Source organism: Anomaloglossus baeobatrachus, chromosome 4 (genome assembly GCF_048569485.1).
Source record: "Anomaloglossus baeobatrachus isolate aAnoBae1 chromosome 4, aAnoBae1.hap1, whole genome shotgun sequence".
Taxonomy (NCBI): domain Eukaryota; kingdom Metazoa; phylum Chordata; class Amphibia; order Anura; family Aromobatidae; genus Anomaloglossus; species Anomaloglossus baeobatrachus.
Window position 1 is genome coordinate 242373220 of NC_134356.1, and position 25443 is coordinate 242398662.

General features: G+C 42.3%; 1 protein-coding gene across 1 annotated transcript in view; it reads left to right on the top strand.

Moving 5' to 3' along the window:
- The window catches only part of OTOGL (otogelin like), a 315223-nt gene extending 305591 nt beyond the window's left edge, over positions 1-9632 (top strand). Inside the window, exons 56-57 of the mRNA XM_075344757.1 lie at positions 4439-4518; positions 8897-9632. Of these exons, the coding sequence (XP_075200872.1) occupies positions 4439-4518; positions 8897-9097 (281 nt within the window). The 3' untranslated portion in view covers positions 9098-9632. The remainder of the gene's footprint in view (positions 1-4438; positions 4519-8896) is intronic.
- Positions 9633-25443: the final 15811 nt, after the last annotated feature.

The following is a 25443-nucleotide window of genomic DNA, read 5'->3' on the forward strand; positions in this document are numbered from 1 at the left end:
AAAAAAAAATGAGGTTTTTGTTGGTATTTTTGGCCATAAAACGTAAGCCCACAACCCTCGTCACGGGACCTCATGCTTGTAGGTCCCTACACTAAATATAAAAATAGCAACAAAAAGAGGATAATATCCTCCACTCATGTAATGACCATAGACAGGATACAGATCCTCAATCTGCAAAAACCAATCTACCTGTGGCTAAACATTTTTCTGTGGTCAAAGGCACATCTAAAAAATATGAAACTTGCCATATTAAAAGGCAACTTCAAATCACAAAAACACTGAAGGGTTTGGGGACATCAATTTATGACACTCTTTGATACCCTCCACACAGGAATAAATTTGTCACAAGGATTTATGACTTCCTACAAAATCTGAGGAATCTGCTCTAGAGACAGTGAAGTCATCAGGTCTCTGATGTTATATTGATATGGGGACAATAAAACTTATCTAAGATAATTAAGGGGGTTGTCCAGTACTAGGACAACACCCTATCATTCATCATGTTTGGCCCATTAAAATAAAAAATGTTATACTCACCTCTCATATCATCGCCGTTCTAGCGCTGTCATTCATAGAGCTTATTTGAGGTTGCGACGTCATGCAAGCCCCGCTCCAAATCATCGCCGGCTTCACTGTCCCAACCTTTAGACAGTATAAGTAAATAACAGGAAGTGAGAGACCAGCCACAGATCTCAAGTCCTATTGATTAACTCATGCAGCCAAAGGTGGGGAGAGGGATGCCGGTGGTGAATGGGTGTGGGGCTCGCATGATGTCAAAACCTCACATGAGCCTTGGGAACATGAGCGCTGGCACTGATAGAACGGTGTCAAAACGGGAGACTAGTTTATTTTATTGGGGCCAAACATGGGGAATGAAGAGGCTTTGTCGTAGTAGTGGGCAACCCCATTAGGGATTCACTCTCCGAGCTCACTTTATATTTTAAATGTTGATTTATTACAGCATCTCTGCTCGTTTTGTGTATATATTTGTGTTTCCTCAGATACTTCTTTATACCATACCTGATGAAAAGACTTAAGTAGTCTTAAAAGCTTGCTTTATAATATCCTTTTTTTAAACTCACTCACATGGTACCAAAACCTTTCTTTGGTATACTTTACTTCTAATGCTTTTGTGACCTTCTGTCAATAAAAAGCAATAAATTAACTGCATGGTTCATTGAGATAGGTATTTTGTACTGTGCAGAAACTCTGACCTCTATATGACATTGGAGGGTATGAAGTGTCCAACCCACACTAATAAGGGAGGCCATAATAGCAGAAATCACTGACTGTGGCACTGACTTGGTGTTTGGAATTCATATGGGAGGTGTTTATTCAGTAAATGTCACATCATTCTCTTTAGTAGTGCTTTGTTGGCAACTTCAAAAAAGTCTTTGAAACTCTATAATTACATTGTCAATATTGGATATTGGCTTCTGTGTATGAAAATGCCCACTGATATCACATTGTTGGTAGTGGAGAATGAAAATAGGGTATCTGTCAACAACATGGTAACATTTATAGATGCATTATACAGCACCAACTATGAGCCTCTGTTAAACAGGTGGCAGTGAAGAATTTGTTATAAAAGGATGAGGCCTCAGTTCATGTGATACTTATATTTCCCACACAATGGCTAAAACACAGCTGTATTATTTGATGCTGTGGCCCTAGGCACTGTGAAAATATATCAGAAAACCTATACATTAAAGTTGTGTTACCCCCTGTAATGCTCTAAATAAGCCTGTAAATCGCTTCATAACTTAAGTTGGTTATATACATTAGATCAATGTCAGCTGAGCCTACCATTTCAGATTTTTTCATAAATCCCCATGCTACTCATACTATAGCTACAGTGGCACATGGGGTGACACAGGCTAAAAATGTTTCACAAATTTAGAAATCTGTCAGAAGCAAGATCAATTTATAAAAAGTGGCTAGCTACAATTAGAAATTCCACTCATAGCATTTTGAAAAAGTTCAAGTGTATTCCCATTTTTAACAACCTGTTCCTTTATTGCCTATATGAATCTTACAAAATGATGGCATATTGCTATGTTATCACTGTACGATTGATTGATGGTGCGGATGTTTATTACTAGGGATGATCGAATACCTCAAATATGCGGCTTCGCGAATATCCGACGAATAGGTTGCCGCTATGCGAATATTCGATGCACAATATAAGTCTATGGGAAGCCCGAATAGTTCCGAATAGTTGTTATTCGGGTTTCCCATAGACTTACATTTCGCATCGAATATTCGCGAATAGTGGAATAGTGGCGACCTATTCGGCAAATATTCGCGAAGCCGAATATTTAAGGTATTCGATCATCCCTATTTATTACCTACACCAATCCTGAGAATAAAATGGTTATAGATCTACTTTACTGCTATGCAACCTTCTAAATTTTTCCCTGCAGATCAGCAGAGCGCTCCAATCTACCTATTTCCTTTGAAAAAAAGCAATAAACGGGAATCTGTCAGCAGGTTTTTGCTATGTAATCTCAAGACAGCATGCTGTAAGGGTTAACATACAGATTTCAGCCATGTGTCTCTTATCACAAAGTGTTTTTCTTTACCTGTAATGTTATTAAGCTCCAGTAGCTTTCTCATTAGTCAGATTGAGGAGCATGTGAGCTCAAGTCTAACTAGGTCACCTTCTGTGATTAGCAGTTTATATCTATAGAAATGTACACTGAAAGCCTGATGTGAGCGGGGGCAGCTTTTTAAGCATTGCTACATGCAAAATCGGTTGCACCTAGTAATCTTAGTAATATATAATTGGAATCAAGATCTCTTTGCCTACATCTCATGCAGCTCTCAGATTAGGTAGCAAAAGCCTGCTAACAGATTGCCTTTAAGGGGAAGCAGATCTACACTAGCACCCCTTTTTTGTCAGTTTCAGTGGTGGTTCAAGAAGTCAGAACCCCACAGATCATAGAATGATGGCACATCTTCATAATATGCCTTTACTTCTCAGGTTGGGAATATCATTTTACTTAAATCCCTGATCATACAACAACAAATTTATATTGTGTTACTGCCTGAAACATATCCTATATGCAAACAGATTATATGAATACTGTAGCTGATAAGTCACTGCTTTTATTTATTTTCCTTGGGTTGGTGTAGGTCAAGAAACAACGGTTTTTAAAAATCTCATCATGATTGTCATAAAATAAGGAGTTAGCTGAAAAGGAACCTGTCACCATGAAAAAACAGCGCAATCTGAAAATATTATGCAATAGAGCAGGGAGAGCTGAGCAGATTGATGTTTAGTTTTATGACAAATGATTCAGTGTATTCTTTTTTTAATCATATATTCCTGTGATCTTTCTAGGATTTCTGTCCAGTGGGCGGTCCTATCAGTGATTGACAGCTATCTCTGTAAGCACACTCATACAAAAATAATAAAATAGCTGTCAGTCACTCATAGGACCACTCACTAGACCAAAAATCCCAAAAAGAATAGAGGATTAAGTTAATATAACACAAGGTATACTGAATCTTTTCTCACAAGACTACAGTATATATCAATCTGCTCATCCCCCCTGCTCTAAACGAAGGTACCTGCATATTGGACTATGTTTTTATGGTGACTGGTTCCTGATTCTTGTTCAAAAATTTCTTTTTAAGCTATTAATAAAAAAAGATACATTTTAGGATCAGTGGTAACAAGTAACCATGGGGGCCTCTCTTCGCTCCAAAACCACTTGAGGCATAGGAATACTTAAAATGGGACTTTATTCCGTTTTCTGTGCACTCCTTCAGTCTACAGTGTTATCTAACTGCGCCTTACATCTATGAAAATGGGTAATTTTAGCTGTTAGGTCCCAAATAACTGCTACACTACCTACCGTGGTATTATGCCCATATTCCTGGTAATATACTTGGGTCTTTACCAACCAGAGAACAAATATCTATGATCTAGTTTAAAAACTCATAAGAGTTGCTTGTTAGTTTCCTATCAAAAGGCTGGTCTGTATTTTAAAGAGATATATTCTGAAAAGTATATATTTATCTAGTGAATAGAAATGTAAGCTAAAATTATGGGAAAGGATTTAGCCAAATGATTGTAAACTGATATCTATAATAATGTCATGCTTGTTTTTTATCTGAAAATTATAGTTAACTATTATATTTATCTGACATAAAGTATTAAAAAATGTTAAACATAAGAATGTCTTGCCTGATGTTGCATGCTAGATGAATGCATCATTGTACATGTAGTAATAATGTTAATGTTCAAGTGATCACTATTGCATGAATACTGAAGTCTAAAGACAGAGTTTTGTGTTTTATCATGATTTGATCAATCAATGTATATCTTTATTTCACTGCTATATGAATTTAACATAACTATACTGAATTAAATGCATATTTATATCATAAATAGGTATAAAAAGTTCATCTTTAGTTTTTCAATGTCTTTTAGGCTCAAAGGAAGAAAAGATCTGTCAGAAAGTATCAGTCAGAACCACTATACGAAAAAGTGACTGTTTTAGTCAGTACCCTGTAAGTAGAACATATCTCGAAGTATTTTTTTTATTATTAAATACAAGCAGACACAGAGGAGATCTCATTTATATGTATAAATACATGTATGGTCAATATAAAGACTGGCACATGACTTATTTCTTCCTAAGACAGTACTAAGGACTAGGGGGCATACACTGCGAGTGGAAGAAAAGCGATTCCGACAGCTAAATAGGAAAGGGTTCTTTACAGTTAGACCAGTCAGACTATGGAATGCCCTACCCCAAGAGGTAGTAATGGCAGACACTATAACAGCTTTTATAAAAGGGCTGGATGATTTCCTCAGTACACATAACTTTGTTGGTTAGAAGTGACTTAGAGACAAAATGTGGAACTGGTGGAGGAAGGTTGAACTAGAAGGACCTAGGTCTTTTTTCAACCTATGTAACTATGTAACTATGGCTAAAAATGCATATATCTTGTGTCTGCTGTAGAGTGATAGTAAAAAAAAAAATAGTTTGCAGGGTATGTTTCACCAAATGGGGGTTTCCAACAAAACAAGAGGGGTTTTCGGAAAACACATTGATGGCCTATAGTTTAGGATAGACCATACATGTTGATTCGTGGTGATCGCCACATAGATGAACTGCTTTGTCTAGATAAAGATTAAAGAGGCCAATATGCCTTCATTGCTAATCCTTAGGATAGGTCATCAGTGTCTGATCGTCCAAAGTCTGATACCCTGCACCACTGCCGATCAGTTGTTCTCGGTGTCGGCGGCAGCAGGCAGCCAGAAATGCTCAGTTGGGGAGCTGCTCCGTCTTTTGATAGCGGCCGCATCCATGTACTGCACATCCGTCTGTATTGATTTGAATGGGAGGCGGATGTGCAGTACCTGGCCGCGGCCGCTCTCAGTAGACGGGGCAGCTCCAGAACTGAGCATTTCATGCCACCTGCTTCCAGCAACAACAACAGCTGATCAGCAAGGGTGTGTGGTGTCAGACCCCAGCCAATCAGACATTGATGACTTATCCTAAGGATAGGCCATCAATGTAAAAGTAGTGGACAACCTCTTTAATATAGGCTTCAGTATGTGATTGGTACAATGATAACATTTCATGGGGATCAATCATCAATCTGGATGATCCTCTTTAGGCACTTATACACATTAGACAAATGTTAACTGAACACGCTGATAATGATGAGTTTATCCAACAGTTTAATGTCTATGGGTGCCCCCAACAGATGATATCATGTGAGATAAGGATCCAGTATGTCTGATTTTGAACTGCTGATCCTGTTTTCCTCTAAGATATAAACTGCCACCAGGAATGTGTGACATTCCCTGTCTTATAGAGTAGACATGATATTACTTGTCTGAGCAAGCACTCTTCTGTATGAGAGATTCAGGCAAGATGGCTGGCAGATGAAATAAGAGCCAACTATTGTTCGGGTGACAGCTATATAATGTTAATCAAGGCTTTAGGATGACCACTGCAGACAATCACTGAGCTAAATACTCTAAAGTTGTTTATAACAGCATCACAGCTGAGCCAAGTGATTGGCTACAGCGGTCATGCGATTTAGATTTAACCACTGCAGTCATATTAATATAGAGTGGAGTTAGTAAAGGAGAACAGGGATGTAGTGATAATGGGAAAGTACAGCTTTAGTTGTAATTTGTATGTACAATAATGAAATGCAATAAAAATAATTAAACAAAACCACAATAATAAGGGGGATTAATCACCAGATTTCACAATACAAGCTGCTTGCATCATTAAATAGCTCTTTCAGACCTTATGAAACTGATGAACTTGTTTTGAAAATCCATATTAGAATGGCTCTAGAACTCGTATATTAAAATTAGCATTTTAAGAGTGCATCTCAACCTGGACTCATAAAATGTTCATTTTATAATTATACAGGGAAACGTTCAGACAGGATTATGCAGCTATACTTACATTGAACAGGTTTAAAAGATGTATAGTATTTTATAATATATGCAGTTATATTGGTAAATCCAGTGACAGATCCACTTCATATACAGTATATGCAGGAAAATCATTTTAGTAAACTTCCTTTTATAATTATGTACTTATTACCAGGGGTCACATAACAGGATGTCCATGGCAGAGGAGTTATCTTGATGATACTCTCCTGACAAGCCCATAGCAAGCAGAAATGTAATGATAGCTGTTAGTATAAATACAGCTAGGAGTATACTAAAATAATGTATTAAACTGCTTTTATGAAATTACAGTACACTAGACGATTAATAAAATAATGTAAACTGCTTTTATGACACTACACTAGGAGTATACTAACATAATGTATTAAACTGCTTTTATGAAACTACACTAGGAGTATACTAAAATAATGTATTAAACTGCTTTTATGAAACCACACTAGGAGTATACTAAAATAATGTATTAAACTGCTTTTATGAAACTACACTAGAAGTATATTAAAATAATGTATTAAACTGCTTTTATGAAACTACACTAAGAGTATACTAAAATAATGTATTAGACTGCTTTTATGAAACTACACTAAGAGTATACTAAAATAATGTATTAAACTGCTTTTATGAAACTACACTAAGAGTATACTAAAATAATGTATTAAACTGCTTTTATGAAACTACACTAAGAGTATACTAAAATAATGTATTAAACTACTTTTATGAAACTACACTAAGAGTATACTAAAATAATGTATTAAACTGCTTTTATGAAACTACACTAGAAGTATATTAAAATAATGTATTAAACAGCTTTTATGAAACTACACTAAGAGTATACTAAAATAATGTATTAAACTGCTTTTATGAAACTACACTAAGAGTATACTAAAATAATGTATTAAACTGCTTTTATGAAACTACACTAGGAGTATACTAAAATAATGTATTAAACTGCTTTGTTGAAACTAAACTAAAGGCCCTGTCATACACAGAGATAAATCTGCGGCAGATCTGTGGTTGCAGTAAAATTGTGGCCAATCAGTGCCAGATTTGTAGCTGTGTACAAATGTAACAATATGTCCATGATTTCATGCTTTTATAAAACTACACTAGGAGCATACTAAAATAATGTATTAAACTGCTTTTATGAAACTACACTAAGAGTTTACTAAAATAATGTATTAAACAGTTTTTTTTTTAAACTACACTAGGAGTGTACTAAAATCATGTATTAAACTGCTTTTATGAAACTACACTAAGAGTTTACTAAAATAATGTATTAAACTGTTTTTTTTTAAACTACACTACGAGTATACTAAAATAATATATTAAACTGCTTTTATGAAACTACACTAAGAGTTTACTAAAATAATGTATTAAACTGTTTTTTTTGAAACTACACTACGAGTATACTAAAATAATGTATTAAACTGCTTTTATGAAACTACACTAAGAGTTTACTAAAATAATGTATTAAACTGTTTTTTTGAAACTACACTAGGAGTATAGTAAAATAATGTATTAAACTGCTTTTATGAAACTACACTAAGAGTATACTAAAATAATTTATTAAACTGCTTTTATGAAACTACACTAGGAGTATACTAAATAATGTATTAAACTGCTTTTATGAAACTATACTAAGAGTTTACTAAAATAATGTATTAGGCCCGTTTCACACATCAGTGAAAAACACAGACGTTTTTCACTGGCGTGTAAAACACGCACATGTCCCTGCGTGTGCCGTGAATCACGGCACACGTGGGTTGTCTAAGTGCAATCCGGGCTCCGTTCTCCGTGGCCCGTGATTGCACTTAGAAATCAACTCACGTGTGCCCGCTCCCGCTCTCCATGGTGCTGATCGCTCCCGCGGTGCAGCATCCAGCCGGCGCTGACCCCTGCAGCAGCTGCTTCCGGGTCGGCTGTGTCGTGCATCATTAATATGCGCGACAGTAATCAGCCGGCTTAGAAGCAGCAGGGAGAATGGTCTGCAGAGAGCGCGGCTGAAGCCGGGTGAGTAAAAATGTTTATTATTTTAAATGCACGTTTTTTTCTGGCACGTGTTTCACGGACCACACCACTGCGTGGTCCGTGGGACATCAGTGATGCCAGAAAAAAATGGACATGTCTCCATGCGGCAATCACGCACATGCGGGTACGCCGCACGGAGACACGTGCAGTGAAAAATCACTGAGGTGTGAGCAGACCCATTCATTATAATGGGTCTGCGTATGTCAGTGATTCTGGTACGTTTAAAAAAAAGCACAAACGTACCAGAATCACTGACGTGTGAAAGGGGCCTTAAACTGTTTTTTTGAAACTACACTAGGAGTATAGTAAAATAATGTATTAAACTGCTTTTATGAAACTACACTACCTTTATAAATCTATCAAATGTATATTTCTTCATATGCAAATACAGAAATTTAACAATTTACACATTTTCAACAGATCACTGTGGCTTCCTGTGATGGAAAATGCCCGTCAGCAACAATCTTTAATGTAAACATTGATAGCCATATAAGATTCTGTAAATGTTGCCGGGAAAATGGAGTACAGAATCTGACTGTGCCACTCTACTGCTCAGGAAACGGGACTGAAGTGATGTATGTCATTCAAGAGCCGCTGGACTGTTCATGCCAGTGGAATTAAAAAAGACTGTGCACACAGCATCATGAATTCCTTCCAACAACGATCCTGTCCTATGCACTGAATGCACACACTGTATCTATCCCACCAGCGGTAGATTGCACCACGACAATCCAGCAGAGATCTACACTACACACATTTTGCCTATGTCTATTTAAATCGCTGTTTAGACTGTTTTATATCTTCACGCAATAATTTCCAAAGTTTAAAAATGTTTGATGAAAATTCTTATTTTCCCAAGTGAGACTTAAAAAAGAAATGTAATTTTTAACTTGCAAAGATGGATCAGTATATTAAATCTTTGCGTATGTGACATCATTCAAATATATACTTGACTTATGGTGCATAATGCCGATTTGTACAATATATCTTTTTATTACTGATCCCAAATGTGCCATGATTTTTGTATCAAAATAATTTTAAACATTCTATTTAGAGATCGAAATATATTGTTATCTGTAAGCCCAATGGTATGTTTATGACTAATGACATGCAATACCCATAAAAACATAAAAGATAATACATGTACCATTGCAATCTTTTTGTTTGTATATACTCGGAGGGCAATGTATTATAATAAATGTAAAGCTAAAATCAGAATTCTGTTTTGGGATTATGTGTAATGAAATTATTGTTTAATGTCAGTATAATTCATTCTATGTGTTATTTATTTCTGTTGCTTATATTAACACCAACATATTCTTCCACGCTTTGATCACGGTGCCATTATTTAAACCCACATAAACACGGGGAGTCTTAAACATAATGGTATTGTAATTACATTTAAAATGTGTCAGAAGAATGAAGGCTTGATTATTGCTAACATATAAACCATTATTTAAAGACCCCCCCCCAAAGTCTCAAAATCATTGGGCTATATTGAAGCACTCCAGAGTTATTGCCATATAAAGGGACACATGTCAGATTTGAAAAATGTGGCCTAGTCACTAAGAGGTAAACTTCAAAGATGTTTTTATAAACTTTAAAACTGAAAATATTCAGATCATTTGTCTATAAGGATTAGATAGATGTTGATGGGTGAAGAACTGTTGAATAAATGATCATCTGATCAATGATTGCATCACTGGAACAGTCATACACATTTTCAGTGGTGTACCACCAATGGCAGCAGACCACATGACTGCTATGGGGCACGTGATTTGGGGTGAGCCCGGTATTAGCGCCAGCACAGGCCCCCCTGCTCATAATCACACTTTCAACTGTACTAGCATTGCGGATGCCAATACAGGTGAAAGCAATGATGAAACAGGCCTAAATAATTCTCCCTCGGCATCTGAGATCTGACATCTCAGTGCAGTGGGTGCGATGACGTCACTTCTGCATGTCCACTGTGCCGAAATGTGCAGAGCTGCAGAACACAAGCCAATGCAGAGACTGGAACAGCAGGGGAAAGTGGAGAGGTTTTTTTCTTCCCTTTTTTTTTTTTTCTTTAAATCAGTGAGTATATTGATGGCCAATGACCATAATACAATATGGATGACTATGGGGTATGTATTATACTATTTGGAGGACTATATGGGTGCATTATAATATATGAAGAAATATAGGCGTGCATTAGAATATATGGAGAGGACTATGGGGGTGAATGACACAATTTGGAGGACTATGGGAGGGCATTATAATATATGGAGTACTATCAGGGTGAATTATACTATATGTAAGACTATGGAGTGCATTGTAATATATGGAGGACTATGAAGGATGCATTATAATATATGCAGGACTATGAGGTCCATGTTACTATATGTAGACCTATGGGGTGCATTACACTATATGGAGAACTATGGGGGGATCTATTATACTATATGGAGGACTATGAGGGATGAATTATACTCTATGTAGGACGATGAGGGATGATTTATACTATATGAAAGGCTGTGTGGGGCGCATTATACTATACACAGGACTATGGGGGGTGATTTATACTATATGGAAAGCAATGTGAGACCTACTATACTATATGAAGGACCATGGGATGCATTATAATACTATATAGAAGGCATTGTGGGGCCCATTATACTATATAGAGGACTATGGGGGTGCATTATGCTATATGGAGGACTATGTGGGGCCATTATAATATTTGGAGAGCTATGAGGAAGCCTTTATACTTTATGGAGGGCTATTTCTGGGCTATTTTACTGTATACAAGCAATTATACAGTGTGAAGGTTTGTGTGGGGTCCATCATACTATGTGGGTGCCATTATATAGTGCGAAGAGGTGTGTGGGTCATTACAATTGTGCACTGATAAGCAAAAGGGTAACAATGTTGTGAACTTTTGACTTTCAGGCTTCCTATGTACCATCCACTATAGAGTTTTGAGTGTGAAAATACCTTCATTTAGACCAGGGGTCTCAAACTCATCTGGGTGTATGGGCCGCATATAGTAAAAATAAATTGAGGGGGCCACGTTCTTTGCAGGACATTTTTAATGATTTCATGGTTTCTTTCTATACATTTTGGATCACTTTTCTTGAACATTTTTTGCTTGTTTATTATAACAAACCTGCACTTTTTTGTTTAGTTAAGTTTATATATAAAAAGCATTTTTAATGGCAAAAATTAAAATAAAATTCATGCTTTATTTTGAATTTTATCACCTTCTTATAATATTGCTTTAAAATTAGCAGCATCATATAGTAATCTTAGCCAACATCTTGTAGTAATGTCCCCATCTGTGTGCCCTGTAGTATTGTGCTCATCCTTCTAGTATTGTGCCCATCCTTGTAGCATTGTGCCCTGTAGTATTGTGCCCATGCTTGTAGTATTATGCCCATCCTTGTAGTATTGTGCCCAGTAGTATTGTGCTCATCGTTGTGGTATTGTGCCCTGCAGTATTGTGTCCTGCAGTATTGTGCCCAGTAGTATTGTGCCGATCCTTGTAGTATTGTGCCCAACCTTGTAGTATTGTGCCCATCCTTGTAGTATTGTGTCCTGCAGTATCATGCCCATCCTTGTAGGATTGTGCCCTGTTGTATTGTGCCCATCCTTGTAGGATTGTGCTTGTCCTTGTAGTAGTTTCCTGCAGTATTGTGCCCATCCTTGTAGTATTGTGCCTATCCTTGTAGTATTGTGCCCATCCTTGTAGTATTGTGTCCTGCAGTATTGTGCTCATCCTTGTAGTATTTTAATAGTGTGCTCATCTGTGCAGTATTTTAGTATTGTGGCCATGCTTTCGTAATACGCAAAAAAAAAAAGTCTCATCTTTCCTCTGTTCCCTGTGTGCACACAATCAGGGTTTGCAGCGTTTTGGATGCAGCGTGTGTCAACTGCGTCCAAAACGCTGCGGTGCAGTACAAGCGCAGTGCGCACGGGATTTCTAGAAATCCCATACTCACTGTGCATGTACGACCCGCAGTGAAAACTGACCTGCGGTGTGGCTTACAGAGGCCGCAGCATGTGAATTTATGCTGTGGAGTCTCATGCCCTCCCTAGGGAGAACACAGCTAAGAGACCGCAGTGCTCCAAACCATGATAATGGGCACGGGCAGCTGCGGTCTTCTAAGGAGGAGCCTTGTGGCGGCGCAGGTCAGGACCCGCCACGTTCAGGACACAGCGGGTCCTAATCGTGAGCACGTACCTGCATGTTGCGGCCCGTGACTATCGCAGCTCTATGCCAAGTGCCAGCACCGGCAGGACTTTACTACAATTTAATCATTTGCGGTGCCGCACAGAGGAGTTGTCTGCGTTATACCAATGGCTACCATCGGCCAATCAGATGCAAGGAAGTGACGTCATACAGTGATTTGACCGGGTTTTCCGGGTGCTGACGCCGGCCCTGGGAGTGGCCCTTTAATTACGCATTTGGGTTGTTGAATAGTGTCAATCTATGACTTATTAGCACTCTTCTATGAAATGATAAGCTACAGTAGATGCAGCATTGCTAGCAGGAACAGTATCTATCTATCTATATATATATAATTGCCTTATTCTGTCTGTCTGTCTGTCTTGCTCCAAAATGACGTCATTACAGTGACAACCGTCACCACACCGCACGCGCTAAAGAACCTGCGACCAACGGCTTAGCTAACTGAACAGCCCGAACTACGGGCCGATAGGACGACGCCCGACACTTTTCCCAGCACCCACACGGAGCCCCGACTCCCCGGTGAGTGCTGCACCCCCGGGATCCCACACCGGCAATCCAGCCAACACATATGTACCACCCCGCGGGCTCGGCCGGCTGCCGAGTCGCTCGGATCTGTGCTCGTACGGTGGGTGGCTCGAGCTCTTTACGGACCAGGGGGGTCACGTCGCTCCGTAAGGGGGGGTGGTTGGCGCTACACGCGGGGACTTCGGTGGGGAGTCCCACGGCCGAAGCTGCGGTGGTTTGTAGGGCATTTAAGTTCGTGACGCCACCCACGGGTTGTGGTGAATGGATGGATACCACCACTGCCGTTGATTAGGCCTCCCGGGGACGGTGTTGCGCAGCTTGGTGTTGACCCCTCCGTGGTTAGGGGAGTGATGGTCCCGGGGGCCCGAGGGAGGTGCCGAGGCGGGGGATTGGATGCGTGCTGGGGTGTTGGTGCGGCGCAGCGCAGTGCGCGGCCCGAAGGCACTGGTGTACTCACTATGACACAACACACTGGAGTCTCTGGTAAACCAAATCAGGTGATGAACGGGGCCTGCAGCCGGCTGCAGCTTCTCCCTTAATAGGTTGGGGGTTTCCGCCTTTCTCCTGCACCTCCTTAATGTGAATGTTATGACTCCTATGCCTAAGCAACGGTAGACCACTCTCCGGCTTGCTGGGTGTCGGGAGAGCCCTGTTTGCCTGCAGACGCTGGCCCTTTGGGTCTCTATGCCTTGGCAGTGGCTTTACCCTAATGGTTGGGCTGTTGTCTTAAGTCAGGTCTTGTGTGTGATATGTCCTTAAGTCCAGTCCTCAATCAGTTGATTTGACTCAGCCCTGTGGTTTCTGGGCTTTGTGCTGGGTCTGAGTACCCCTCCTGGTGCTTCGGTTTCCAATTGGTTCCCCGGTTTGGTACCAGCGGGCCACCGCCCGACCCTGGTCCCTACAGTTCCACCGGCTGTAATCCCAGCTCCTGCAGGCGGCCACCACCGTCTGCCTCCTTGCCAGAGGTGACTGGGCTCCAACCCAGCCACCTGAGTAGACTATTGGCAGGCCTGATCACAGGTCTGCCCTTGAACTCGACTTCTCTCTTGGAACTACTCTCTACAACAACTGTTTTCCCGCCTCCAGGCCTGTGAATTCCTCGGTGGGTGGAGCCAACCACCTGGCTCCACCCCCTGGTGTAGACATCAAAACTGGAGGGTGGTGACAAGGGTATTAAAGTTTGGCTGCTGTCACCTTTTTAGGGAGGGGTGTGTGTGCATGGGACTACCTGGGACGACCTGACTAGTCCAGGGCATCACACATACCCACCGCTCGCCTCCGCCCCCCGCACACATTATCCCACTCGGCTCCACCCCCCCACACTCCGCAAATATACACTGAACACACACACAGGAAGAGTCACCTGTCCCCAGCCATGCAGTCCCCAGCACTGATGTCCTCAGCGTCATGGCCTCGCCCGGCTCCAACCCCTCCGCACTCCGCCCCCTGCACACATTACCCCGCTTGGCTCCACCACCCCCCACACTCCTCCCTCCGCATGTATATACTGAATACACACATACACCTGGATAGTCACCTGTCCCCAGCCATGCAGTCCCCGGCACTGGCGTCCTCAGCGCCATGGCCCCGCTCGGCTCCACCCCCCCTGCACTCCGCCCCCCACACAAATTACCCCGCAGATTGGGGGCACATGTCAGGATGGTGGCTGCACCATGATAGGGGCACATACCAGCATTGGGCCACATCACAGCATCAGCATATTTTTACTTAACTTTACACTGTTCATGGCCTTCTTTCATTACAAGCCATGGACATCATTAAACATTAGACTCATCCATTAAAACTGTTCCTTCTGTTGTTTGTCATTTTAAAAGCAATAAACAATTATAAGAATACTAAATTAAACCTAACCCATCCAGTCCATTCATTACCTTATTATTCAATCTGCTAACCTACATACACATTCTAGACTACCCGATACATTAGAATCGGGCCACCTTCTAGTTATTTATATAAACTGTGTATCAGTAAAAAGCTGGTCTTGCTGCCCATAACAACCAATCACAGCCTGGCTTTCATTTCATGACCTTCTCCGGAAAAAATGAATGCTGCGTTGTGATTGGTTAGTGTTACCTTGTGTACAATTTGATCGTTCTGTTTAAGTAACTATAAATCTTATGAAGACTTTTTTTATTGTAATTTCTTATGTGAAAATACTATAGGATTAGTTTTTCACCTTAGACTAAGTGACAAATTACAAGTTTCAAGATGCTTATTTTGCCATGCTACACCGCTCATTCTAAAATCCGGTGACAGCTAATGTTATTAAAATGAGATTCTGCAGATGTAATTGCTTTGTGGTTTGTTTTCCATAAGTAATTGTCCCCCTCTCGTGTGAAGTCTACAAAGACTCCTACTCTCAGCCTGACCGTCGGAGAGAGGTTGTTGCCTCATTGTTGCCATGGAGACCTCCCTTGACTTTCATAAAAGCGAAAAAGAAAGAATGGGCTGCACAAATTGGGGTGTATAAGAAATAGCTGACTGTGGGCGTGAAATTATAATCCATAAGTGAAGAGAAAAAACAACATCCATTTAGGGGGAGTAGTGCAGAAGAATCTTTGTCTAATTAACAGCATGTAGTGAGGCGGAACTGCCGGCCACTTTTGTAGAGTAGAATTCACGTTGTACAAGGATGAGCTCTAAACTTATTCTGCTGGAGCATTGATATCACTTGTAATACTGGATGCTCAGGACTGGGCAGTGCGAGGTGAGTTCTTCTTTCTTTTTGTCACTTTATATGACCTTGGTCAACTCTATTAGAACTACAATCAACTAGTTTAATATCCCATGGCTATAATAATATTATAGCAACAGATTCAAGACTGTGACTTCTGTGCTGTCACTTTGAAAAGAGGAGAGAAAATTCTATTTATTTGTTTTGCTTAAAATTTTTGGAATTGTTGGACATTCTTGCTAACATCATCGCTGCCATTTATAATGTGGTGATGAGCGAACAGCACTATGCTTGGGTGCTTGGTACTTGTTAAGAGCACTTTGATGCTTGGATGGGCAGGACATGAGTACCAAGTATAATGGAAGTCCATGGTGAACTCGAATATTTTTCTGGAAGATTTCTTGAAAAAATGCTTGAGTTCCTTATTGACTTCCATTTTCCTCAGGTACTTGAGTCACGCCCATCTGAGCATCCAACTGCTCTTTCCAAGTACCCGATCATGGTAGAGCTCACTCATTACTACACATTCTTTGATCAATTTAGACAATATCATAATAGGCTGCACTACTGTAATGAAGAATCCTTACTACTAAGATGAGTTGAATGATTTTTATTTCCGCATCGTGTTTCCATGGTGGACTAACATCTTTAACAAGCGAACAAAAAACAATTACATAGCAAATGTTCAAGTGCCTGCCTAATATTTTTTCTCTTGATTTTCACCTCCCCACTTAGACACCTCAAAACTCTTTTTTTACACATCTCAGACTTGAGTAAAAATTCTATTCATCACCAATAAATTATTTCGAATGTCCCCTTCAATGTTCCAATCTCAACCAGTCTTCATTATTCTATCTCACACCTTTTCAGTTCATCATGGTCTCTTCACCACCTCATTTTGACAATATATACATTTTCCACACACTCCATCTTGGAAAAATCTCTATTCATTAGTTTTTCACTTCCTCTTACGAGTTTCACCTTCATCATTTTATGCTTTTTTATCTATTTTCTTTCTATATTTAATCTTCTATATTCTTCACTATATTACGTAGTCAAAATATTCACCTGTGGTCTTTGGCTATATACTGGTTGGCTCGAGATATCTCCCAATGTTTATTTTATCACTTTTTTTGTCTTTTGCACAGACTACTTGCAGTCCATGCTATCCTAATCTACAACAATTATCATGGGTTCTCTCTTGCCTCATCCCTTCCTCTGTGGCATGTCTTGTCACCTCTCATCCCCACTTTTAGTTTGTCCCTTCTTTCTCTTTTTCCCAATGGCTCAGTCAGGTCATTTACCCCCTTCCTTCTCACTTTTCCAACAATGATCCAGACCTAACACTTCCCCTATCGACTCCTCTCTTTTTTCTTATTTTCACCTCATTTCGCGGCTCAATCTATTTTCTTCTCTTTCTTCTCTTTTTCCCTCATTATTTCTTTTTATGCAACCTCATTATAGGCCTAATCCTCAATTTTCTATCCTTCCCCTACCTTCACCCTCACTCCAATCTTCCCTCTTTTCTGCCCCTGAACACTTGCTATGCAATTGCTTTTTTCACTTGAAAAAGACTCTAGTCTAATGTTGAAATGCGTTGTGGAAATAAAAAAGTTCAACTCATCTTGGTCCTAAGGATTCTTCATTACAGCAGTATAGACTAATATCATGATATTATTTATATTGTTCAACTTTCCTGGAGGAGTTCATCTCCAGCCACGAGGCAGCAGCTGATATTTTCAAAAGGGTATCACCCGATGGTGTTTTTGTTTCCTACTGTTTTCTACCACAGCAAATTCCTTAAAAGAGTTAGTCCACAAACATTGTATGGAACCCTTGTGAGAACAAATTGCATGGCTCGCATTGATGTTAAAACGATGACACATCGGACTATGGTGACTTTTCTATAAATATATGTTCACCGCAACACATATTTCATAAGGATCGACTTAAGATTCAGAAGAACCAGTTATTTTTGGAGAGCTGAGCCAAATAAACAAAATAAGAAAAAACATCCGTCCCGGCCCTGCCTATCACTAACATGACAGCAATGCCACTTCATTCCATAGAGAAAACAATAACTTACCATTTAAATAAAACAGGAGTGCCCATGTGTGACCAATACTCCAATGAAGTTCCCACTTACTGTGGTTGTACAGCAAAGAAGAATAGGGGGCCTGGGTGACATGTTCTAATGACTGTTTGGAAATAAACAGAAAAATATATTCAGCTCATCAGATCAGTCGTTTAGATGCAAATTAATATTTAGTAATCCACGCTCGGATGAGGCAGGAGCCACCACACAGCAGTGAAAATGTAACAGGAGAAAGATTGCAGCGAAGGATCAAGTTGAAGTGTAAGATAAAAATTCAACTTTTATTATAAATGTAATAAAAACAAAAAGTACTGAAGTAATCCTGGCAATACATTAAATGCAGTCCATTGAGTCCATTAGAAAAATCAGATAACGTGTTTCGGTGATCATGATGGAGGCTCTTAAAGCCTAAACGCGTTATCTGATTTTTTCCACCATAGACTGCATTTAACATATTGCCAGAATTACTTCAGAACTTTTGATTGTTAACTATATTTATAATAAAAAAATTAATTTTTATCTTATATTTCAATTTGATCCTTCGCTGGAATCTTTCACCTGTTCTAATGACTATTGGGCGTCACATCAGTAGAGCCTCATTATGACTTCAGACTTATAGGCAAACTCCTTTTTTGAAAAACATACTGGGCTTGATTTATCAAAATCAATGAGTCATGCGTTTGTCTTTGATGTATTGATAGCCGAAAATTGGTCTGGAGAAAATGTGGACAATGCCATAAAGAGGCCTTCATGAGAGAACACCACAACCTTCATACTCCTGAATTATGGTATGAAGTGGCATAATGCATGGTACCTACTTGGTGTTACATTGTTTTAGTCATGGAATCAGTAGTATGACAATTTCTCCAAAATGTCCCAGGAGCCATTTTTTACCGTAACAATGACAAGCCGCATTTTGCTCGTGCCACTGTGAGAAGTCTGTATGGCCTAAACATGTTAACAATGGCCTGCAGAGTCTCCAGACCTGCATCCATCCAGCACATATGAGATATTTTTGCTCAGCAATTACAAAGATACTGGACCGTACACCAGACTCCCCTGGGGGGGGTTAACCAATAGCGATCCCCTATACAGGGATTGCCTGGCGCAGCCCCAGTGGGCCTAAATGCATGACTGCCAGGAACCAGTGGTTGTCGGCTCTTACGGACTGGAACAGTCTCTCAATGTCCAATGCTGGTGTTCTCGGATGTGGCAGCACAGAGATGGTAATTCGGACTTGGCAGCACGGAAGTGGTGGCTCAGACATGGCCGCATGGAGGTGGTGGCTCAGATATGGCAGCACGGAGGTGGAGGCTCAGACGTGGCAGCACTGAGGTGGTGGCTAAGACGTGGCGGAATGGAGGTCGTGGCTCAGACGTAGCAGCACAGAAGTTGTGGTAGTGAGCAGGCTCTAGGATGAGACACAGGTTAAGAACACGAGACTGGTACTAGGACACAATAAACACACTAGATATTTCTTGGCCCAGTCTTGACGTTTTATCTTATGTTTCTTGTTCAAAGGTGATCGTTTTTCAGCCTTCCTTACTTGGCCATGTCCCTGAGTATGGTACACTTTGTGCTTTTTGATACTCCAGTAACGTTGCAGCTCTGAAATATGGCCAAACTAGTGGCAAATGGCATTTTGGCAGCTTCACGCTTTATTTTCCTCAATTTATGGGCAGTTATTTTGCGCCTTTTTTGCCCAACACGCTTCTTGCGACCCTGTTGGCTATTTGCCATGAAACCTTTGATTGTTCAGTGATCACACTTCAAAAGTTTGGCAATTTAAAGACTGCTGCATCGCTATGCAAGACATCTCACAATTTTGGACTTTTCAGAGCCCGTCAAATCTCTCTTCTGACCCATTTTGCCAAAGGAAAGGAAGTTGCCTAATAATTAAGCACACCTTCTATAGGGTGTTGATGTCATTACACAAAACCCCACCTCTTTATAGAGATGCACATCAACTGATTTACTTAATTGGTAGTTGGCTCTCAAGCCTATACAGCTTGGAGTAGGACAACATGTATAAAAATTATCATGTGATCAAAATACTCATTTGCCTAATAATTCTGCACACAGTGTATTTACAGGGGAGATTAGTGTGATGCCACCTGCGGGTTGCGGTTAATATGGTGGAACCGCCGCTGCTAAGTGCGTTACCCCTAGGGCTGGTGGTGATGGTGTACCACCCCTGCAGCAATCGAACTGCTCGGATCCGGGGTTGATGTGGCTCGATGGTCTCCAGACCCGGGGTCTTGCGGACACTTCGAAGTGTAAAAGGGGGGATAGTTACAAGGGAGAGTTTGTGACGCCACCCGTGGTTTGCGGTAAGGGGAGTACCGCCGCTGCCGATGGGAGTACCCAGGGAAGATGTAGCCAGGTGATGTTCCCTCCATGAGTAGGGGTGACCTCGGGACTCTAGAGGATAAGTGAGAGGATGGCGTGGTGCGGGCTGTGGGGTAGGCAAAATGCAGGGGCAGCAGTGTACTCACTCAAGCTGTGTGGATGTTGGTGCAACCATTAAGCAGTCTTTGACAAGAAGTAAACCAAGTCTATGGATGCCGCTGCCACTCTGGGGAGCTCGTCCGGGAATCCGTTCCCGCCGGTATTGTCTGGTGGACTGGAGCCTGCCTCCATGCACATGTAGATAGATGTTTCTGAGTGACCCCCTCAGCCTGAAGCTGTCGGGGTCCAGCTCCCTATATTTAAATAGGGGAGCTGTGCTCTCGATGGCTGACACTTGGGAATTCTGTAGGCCGCATAAGCTGGAAAGCCCTATCCCCCTCGTTGTGTTGGTGCCTTCGATCTCTGAACTCTTGGGGAATGTACATAAAGAGATTATCCTCCACAGGTGAATTACCAGGTTGCGTGAAGCTACTCCCTGATCTAGGGTCCTGTACCCTGCCGTGCTCGGTACCGGTCCGGTTACTGGACTTTTCGGTGCCGACCGCTCTCCAAAACTAAGTCTGGGCACCCTTCTACCATACCCTGCGACAGGGTCTCCGACTTTTCCGGTCCCAGATCACCGTCTGCGACCTAACCAAAGTCTCCCAGGGAGCTACAACACCTTCCAGCTCCTCACTCTTTGGGAGCTACCACTCAACTGACTATGTCCCTCCCACCAGTCTGCCTGACCCCTAGGCGGGTGGCCCTTTTCCACCTAGACCACCCACTGGTGTGCCTGGCAGGGTGTGGTGTGGATAGGATTTGAGTGCTGATGAGGACAATACCAGAGGTAGGATCCCAGAACCATGGAGGATGGGTTTTGCACCATAAGAAAAAGAAGTGCAGTTCGCTGTGACACCCTGATAAGGTAAGGGGCGTCACAATGGCAGCTATGATGGTAGGCCCTCCGCAGGTAGGGCTGAGCCAGGGGATTTGTATAATGGAGATTTTCGCCGTTAATAAAGGAGGCCACACCGTGGTTGTAGTTAACAGTCTCTACTCACTCTTGACCCTTGGATGACCAGTTCAGGTCTCTGTAAGTCCATTGCCAGTTTGATGACTCGGTTGCTTTGTCCCCGGCACCCTCAGTGTAGTTGGGTCCCCGTAGCTTGAAGCGGTTTCAGGCCCGACTGTCCTTGTTTTGTGGCAGTCTCCTTGTCCATACGGCGGGCAGTGTGGACCCTGTAGGGCTGGTCTGTGTCCCAAACCCTGATCCTTGCTTTACTGCTGGTGTCCCCAGATCTGTGGGTCAGTGAGGTCCATGAAGGTCCCCTCACTGTGCAGGTCTAAAACTGTCGTGGATGGAGGCGTTGCGGCCAGGCCTGGTCTGGCTGTTCAGCGGTCAGGAGTGGTAAATGTTCCGATGCCATGGGGACTAGTAGAGCCAGGGAGGCTTGCACTTTTACCAGCTCCCGGCAGTGCTATTCATCCAGGGCCCACTCTTCTTGGGTGAGCACGGTCACTACCATACCCATCATCTCCGAACGCCAGTCCTCAATCTGCTGGATCATCTGTGCCGGCATCCGGAGGCACAGCCACTCTAGCTGCTCTTTGAGCCAGGGTAAGGTTCCACGGCCAGGCCGCTCTGGTCTCCGGTCCGTGGGAGCAGACATCTTGTCTTTTGCGGGTTCACTGGTCTTGTGCTCAGAGCTGCCGTCCCTCCAGCACTCCAGGGTGCATTCTGCCGGCGCCTCTTCCGGCTTCCTGTAGTTAGTTTTGCTTTTGAATGTTGCACACTCCCAGGGACGGAGTTGGGTTTCGCGCGCTTTTGCCACAGGATGGCGCAGCCAGTTTTTCACAAAAATAAAGATGGCGGTAGTTTTTGCACAAAACAGTCCATAAGGCGCACGTCACCCGGGTTAACGGGCCTTGTCCATATCCTGTTCATGACATCCGGAAAAAGCGGTGTTGCCCAGGGAATGGGGTACTCGGTCCCGGGCAGTGTTTAGCTGGGGAATGTCACTTTGGTGGCCGTTGCCCGGTCCTGTGCCCTGGGTGCTTTTTAAATGGGGAGTATTTACAGGGGAGATTAAAGTCATTAGTGTGACGCCACCTATGGGTTGCGGTTAATATGGTGGAACCGCCGCTGCTGAGTGGGTTACCTGTAGGGCTTGTGGTGATGGCAGCTATCATGGTAGGCCCTCCGCAGGTAGGGCTGAGCCAGGGGATTTGTATTATAATCCTTGCTTTACTGCTAGTGCCCCCCGGATCTGTGGGTCAGTGAGGTCCGTGAAGGTCCCCTCACAGTGCAGGTCTAAAACTGTCACCCAGTGGCGTACCGTCAATAGAGGCAGACCACGCCACTGCTACGGGGCCCGTGAGCTGGAGGAGCCCGGAGGCAGCTGTCCACTGTGTGTGCATTTTCACTTTCATGCCCCCGGGTGTCATCAAGCAGCTGATTAAGGCAGCTGGTTGCCGGCACAGATTGTAAAGCTGCAGGCTAGCTGCAACACAGAGATGCAGTCTCACCCACACTGCACATTGTGTGGGGCCTGTACTGAAGAGGAGGGAGTTGCCAGGCAGCTTCCTATTCCAGTCAGAGAGCTGTGAGAGATGTCAGGAGAAGAGCAACCAATCAGGGGAGGGGCCGGAGCTTGTTCAGTACAGCGCGGGAGAAACAAAGATGAACAGGAAAACAAAGTGGAGGAGGAGTAGAGACTAAATGAGAGAAGAGCAAACAGAGCATTAACACAGTGAGAAGCAGAGAACAGAAGGAATTGAAAGAAAAAGTGGAGGACAGGAGGAGGAGCCAGGAGGACTCACAGGAAGTGCAGCAGAGAGGCCGGAGACACTAATGATCTCTCACATCACAGGAGCAGGTGAGTATTATAATGTACAAATGTCTAACACTACAGAAAGAAACTTCTCTGTACTGTGACATCAAGGTGTGTGTGTTGCCCCTGTGCTGTGCCATCAGTGACTGTGTTGCTCCTGTGCCATCACTGTGCGTGTTGCCCCTGTGCTGTGCCATGACTGTGTGTGTGTTGCTCCTGTTCTGTGCCATGACTCTGTGTGTGTTGCCCCAGTACTGTGCCATCACTGTGTGTGTTGCTCCTGTGCTGTGCCATCACTGTGTGTGTGTTGCCCCTGTGTTGTGCCATCTCTGTTTGTGTTGCCCCTATGCCTGTGCCATCACTGAGTGTGTGTTGTGCCTGTGCTGTGCCATCACTGTATGTGTGTGTTGCGCCTGTGCTGTGCCATCACTGTATGTGTGTGTTGTGCCTGTGCTGTGCCATCACTGTATGTGTGTGTTGCTCCTGTGCTGTGCCATGACTGTGTGTGTGTTCCCCCTGTGCTGTGCCATCACTGTGTGTGTGTGTTTTGCTCCTGGGCTATGCCATCCCTGTGTGTGTGTGTGTGTGTGTGTTGCTCCTGGGCTGTGCCATTACTGTGTGTGTGTGTATTATCCCCATGTTGTGCAGAGTTTTACTGTAGTTCCTAATGCTATAAAGGGGGTCATAATCGTTACCATTATATGGGGGAGACAGATGTTAAAATTTATATTGTGTGTGGTGAAGGGCATGAAGGAGGACATCCCTACTTTAGGCCAAGTTCACATATTGCAGATTCTTTGGGGATTTGTGGTGTGACCCCACTGGTCTTGGTGCAGTGGACTTTGCTCAGTAACAGGATGGTGGTTATATTCAGACTCTATGTGGTCATAATATTTGGTCATGGTGTGGCGGCATTATTTTGCAATGTATTATTGGCCTTGGTATGGTGGGTGTTGTTTAGTAACACTATGTACTATGTGTTATTTCTGACTATAACCCGCCTGCAGTAACATGTATGTCACCCTCAGTAACGTGTGCCGGCCCCCAGTAGCATGTATGATGATGATTTATGTTGTAATTTTTGTTTTATTTTTTTTTTTATTGGGAGGGGGAGGGAGGAGCATTTAGACTTTTGCTATGGGGCCCAATGATTTCTATGTACGCCCCTGCTGTCACCTGACCTAGGGCCCTGTTACCCGTCGGTGCTTTGGTCCCAGTGGTACGCGGGTGTACCGACCCTGGGGATCACTCTCCTGTGCCCCTGGGTCACCGTTTACACGACCTAGCTCTCAGGCACCTCTCCTCTCTACCACTTCCACTAACTAACTGATGCTGTCCCCTCCCACTAGGTTTTCTAATCCCTCTGGTCTGGCTCCAACCTCTAGGTGGCCATCCCCTTGTGTCTGACTAGCCAATGACCCCTGGTGTGAAGTGGAAACTGGGATTTTGGTGTGTCTAGGTGTTACTGGTACTGGTGTTCTGGGTTCCTGGGTCTAGGCCCTGCATCCTGGTGAGGATGCAGGACCTAGTAGCGCCCTGAGTGGTTCAGGGGTGCTACATTAGCATAAAATAAATTTTGCTGTGGTGCGCTAGAAACGCAGTTTCTGTCCCTCTTTCTTATCATTCACCTTTGAGAGTTATGCCCCAAGGAGTATTCACTGCATGAAATGAATATCTTCCAAGGAGTTTAAAACTAGCTCCATAAATTTAAAAAACAAAATTCTGCATCTGACAAGAATTATACAATTGATATAATTAATAGGTCAAAGAAGCAGAACTCCCCTGTACAGTTAAAGTGGTGTATCTGGCAGAGTTCTTATAGGTGAGGCAGTAGGGTGCACCACCCAGAGCAGCCTACCGTTAACTACACTGTGTGCAGAATTATTAGGCAAGTTATATTTTAGGGGATTTTTTTATTATTAATCAACAACTGTGTTCTCAATCAACCCAAAAGACTCATAAATATCAAAGCTTAATATTTTTGGAAGTTGTAGTGGGGTTTTTTAGATTTGGCTATCTTAGGAGGATATCTGTTTGGTAACTATTACTGTGCAGAATCATTAGGAAACTTAATAAAAACCAAATATATTCCCATTTCACTTGTTTATTTTCACCAGGTAAACCAATGTAACTGCACAAAATTTAGAAATAAACATTTCTGACATGAAAAAACAAAACCCCAAAAAATTAGTGACCAAT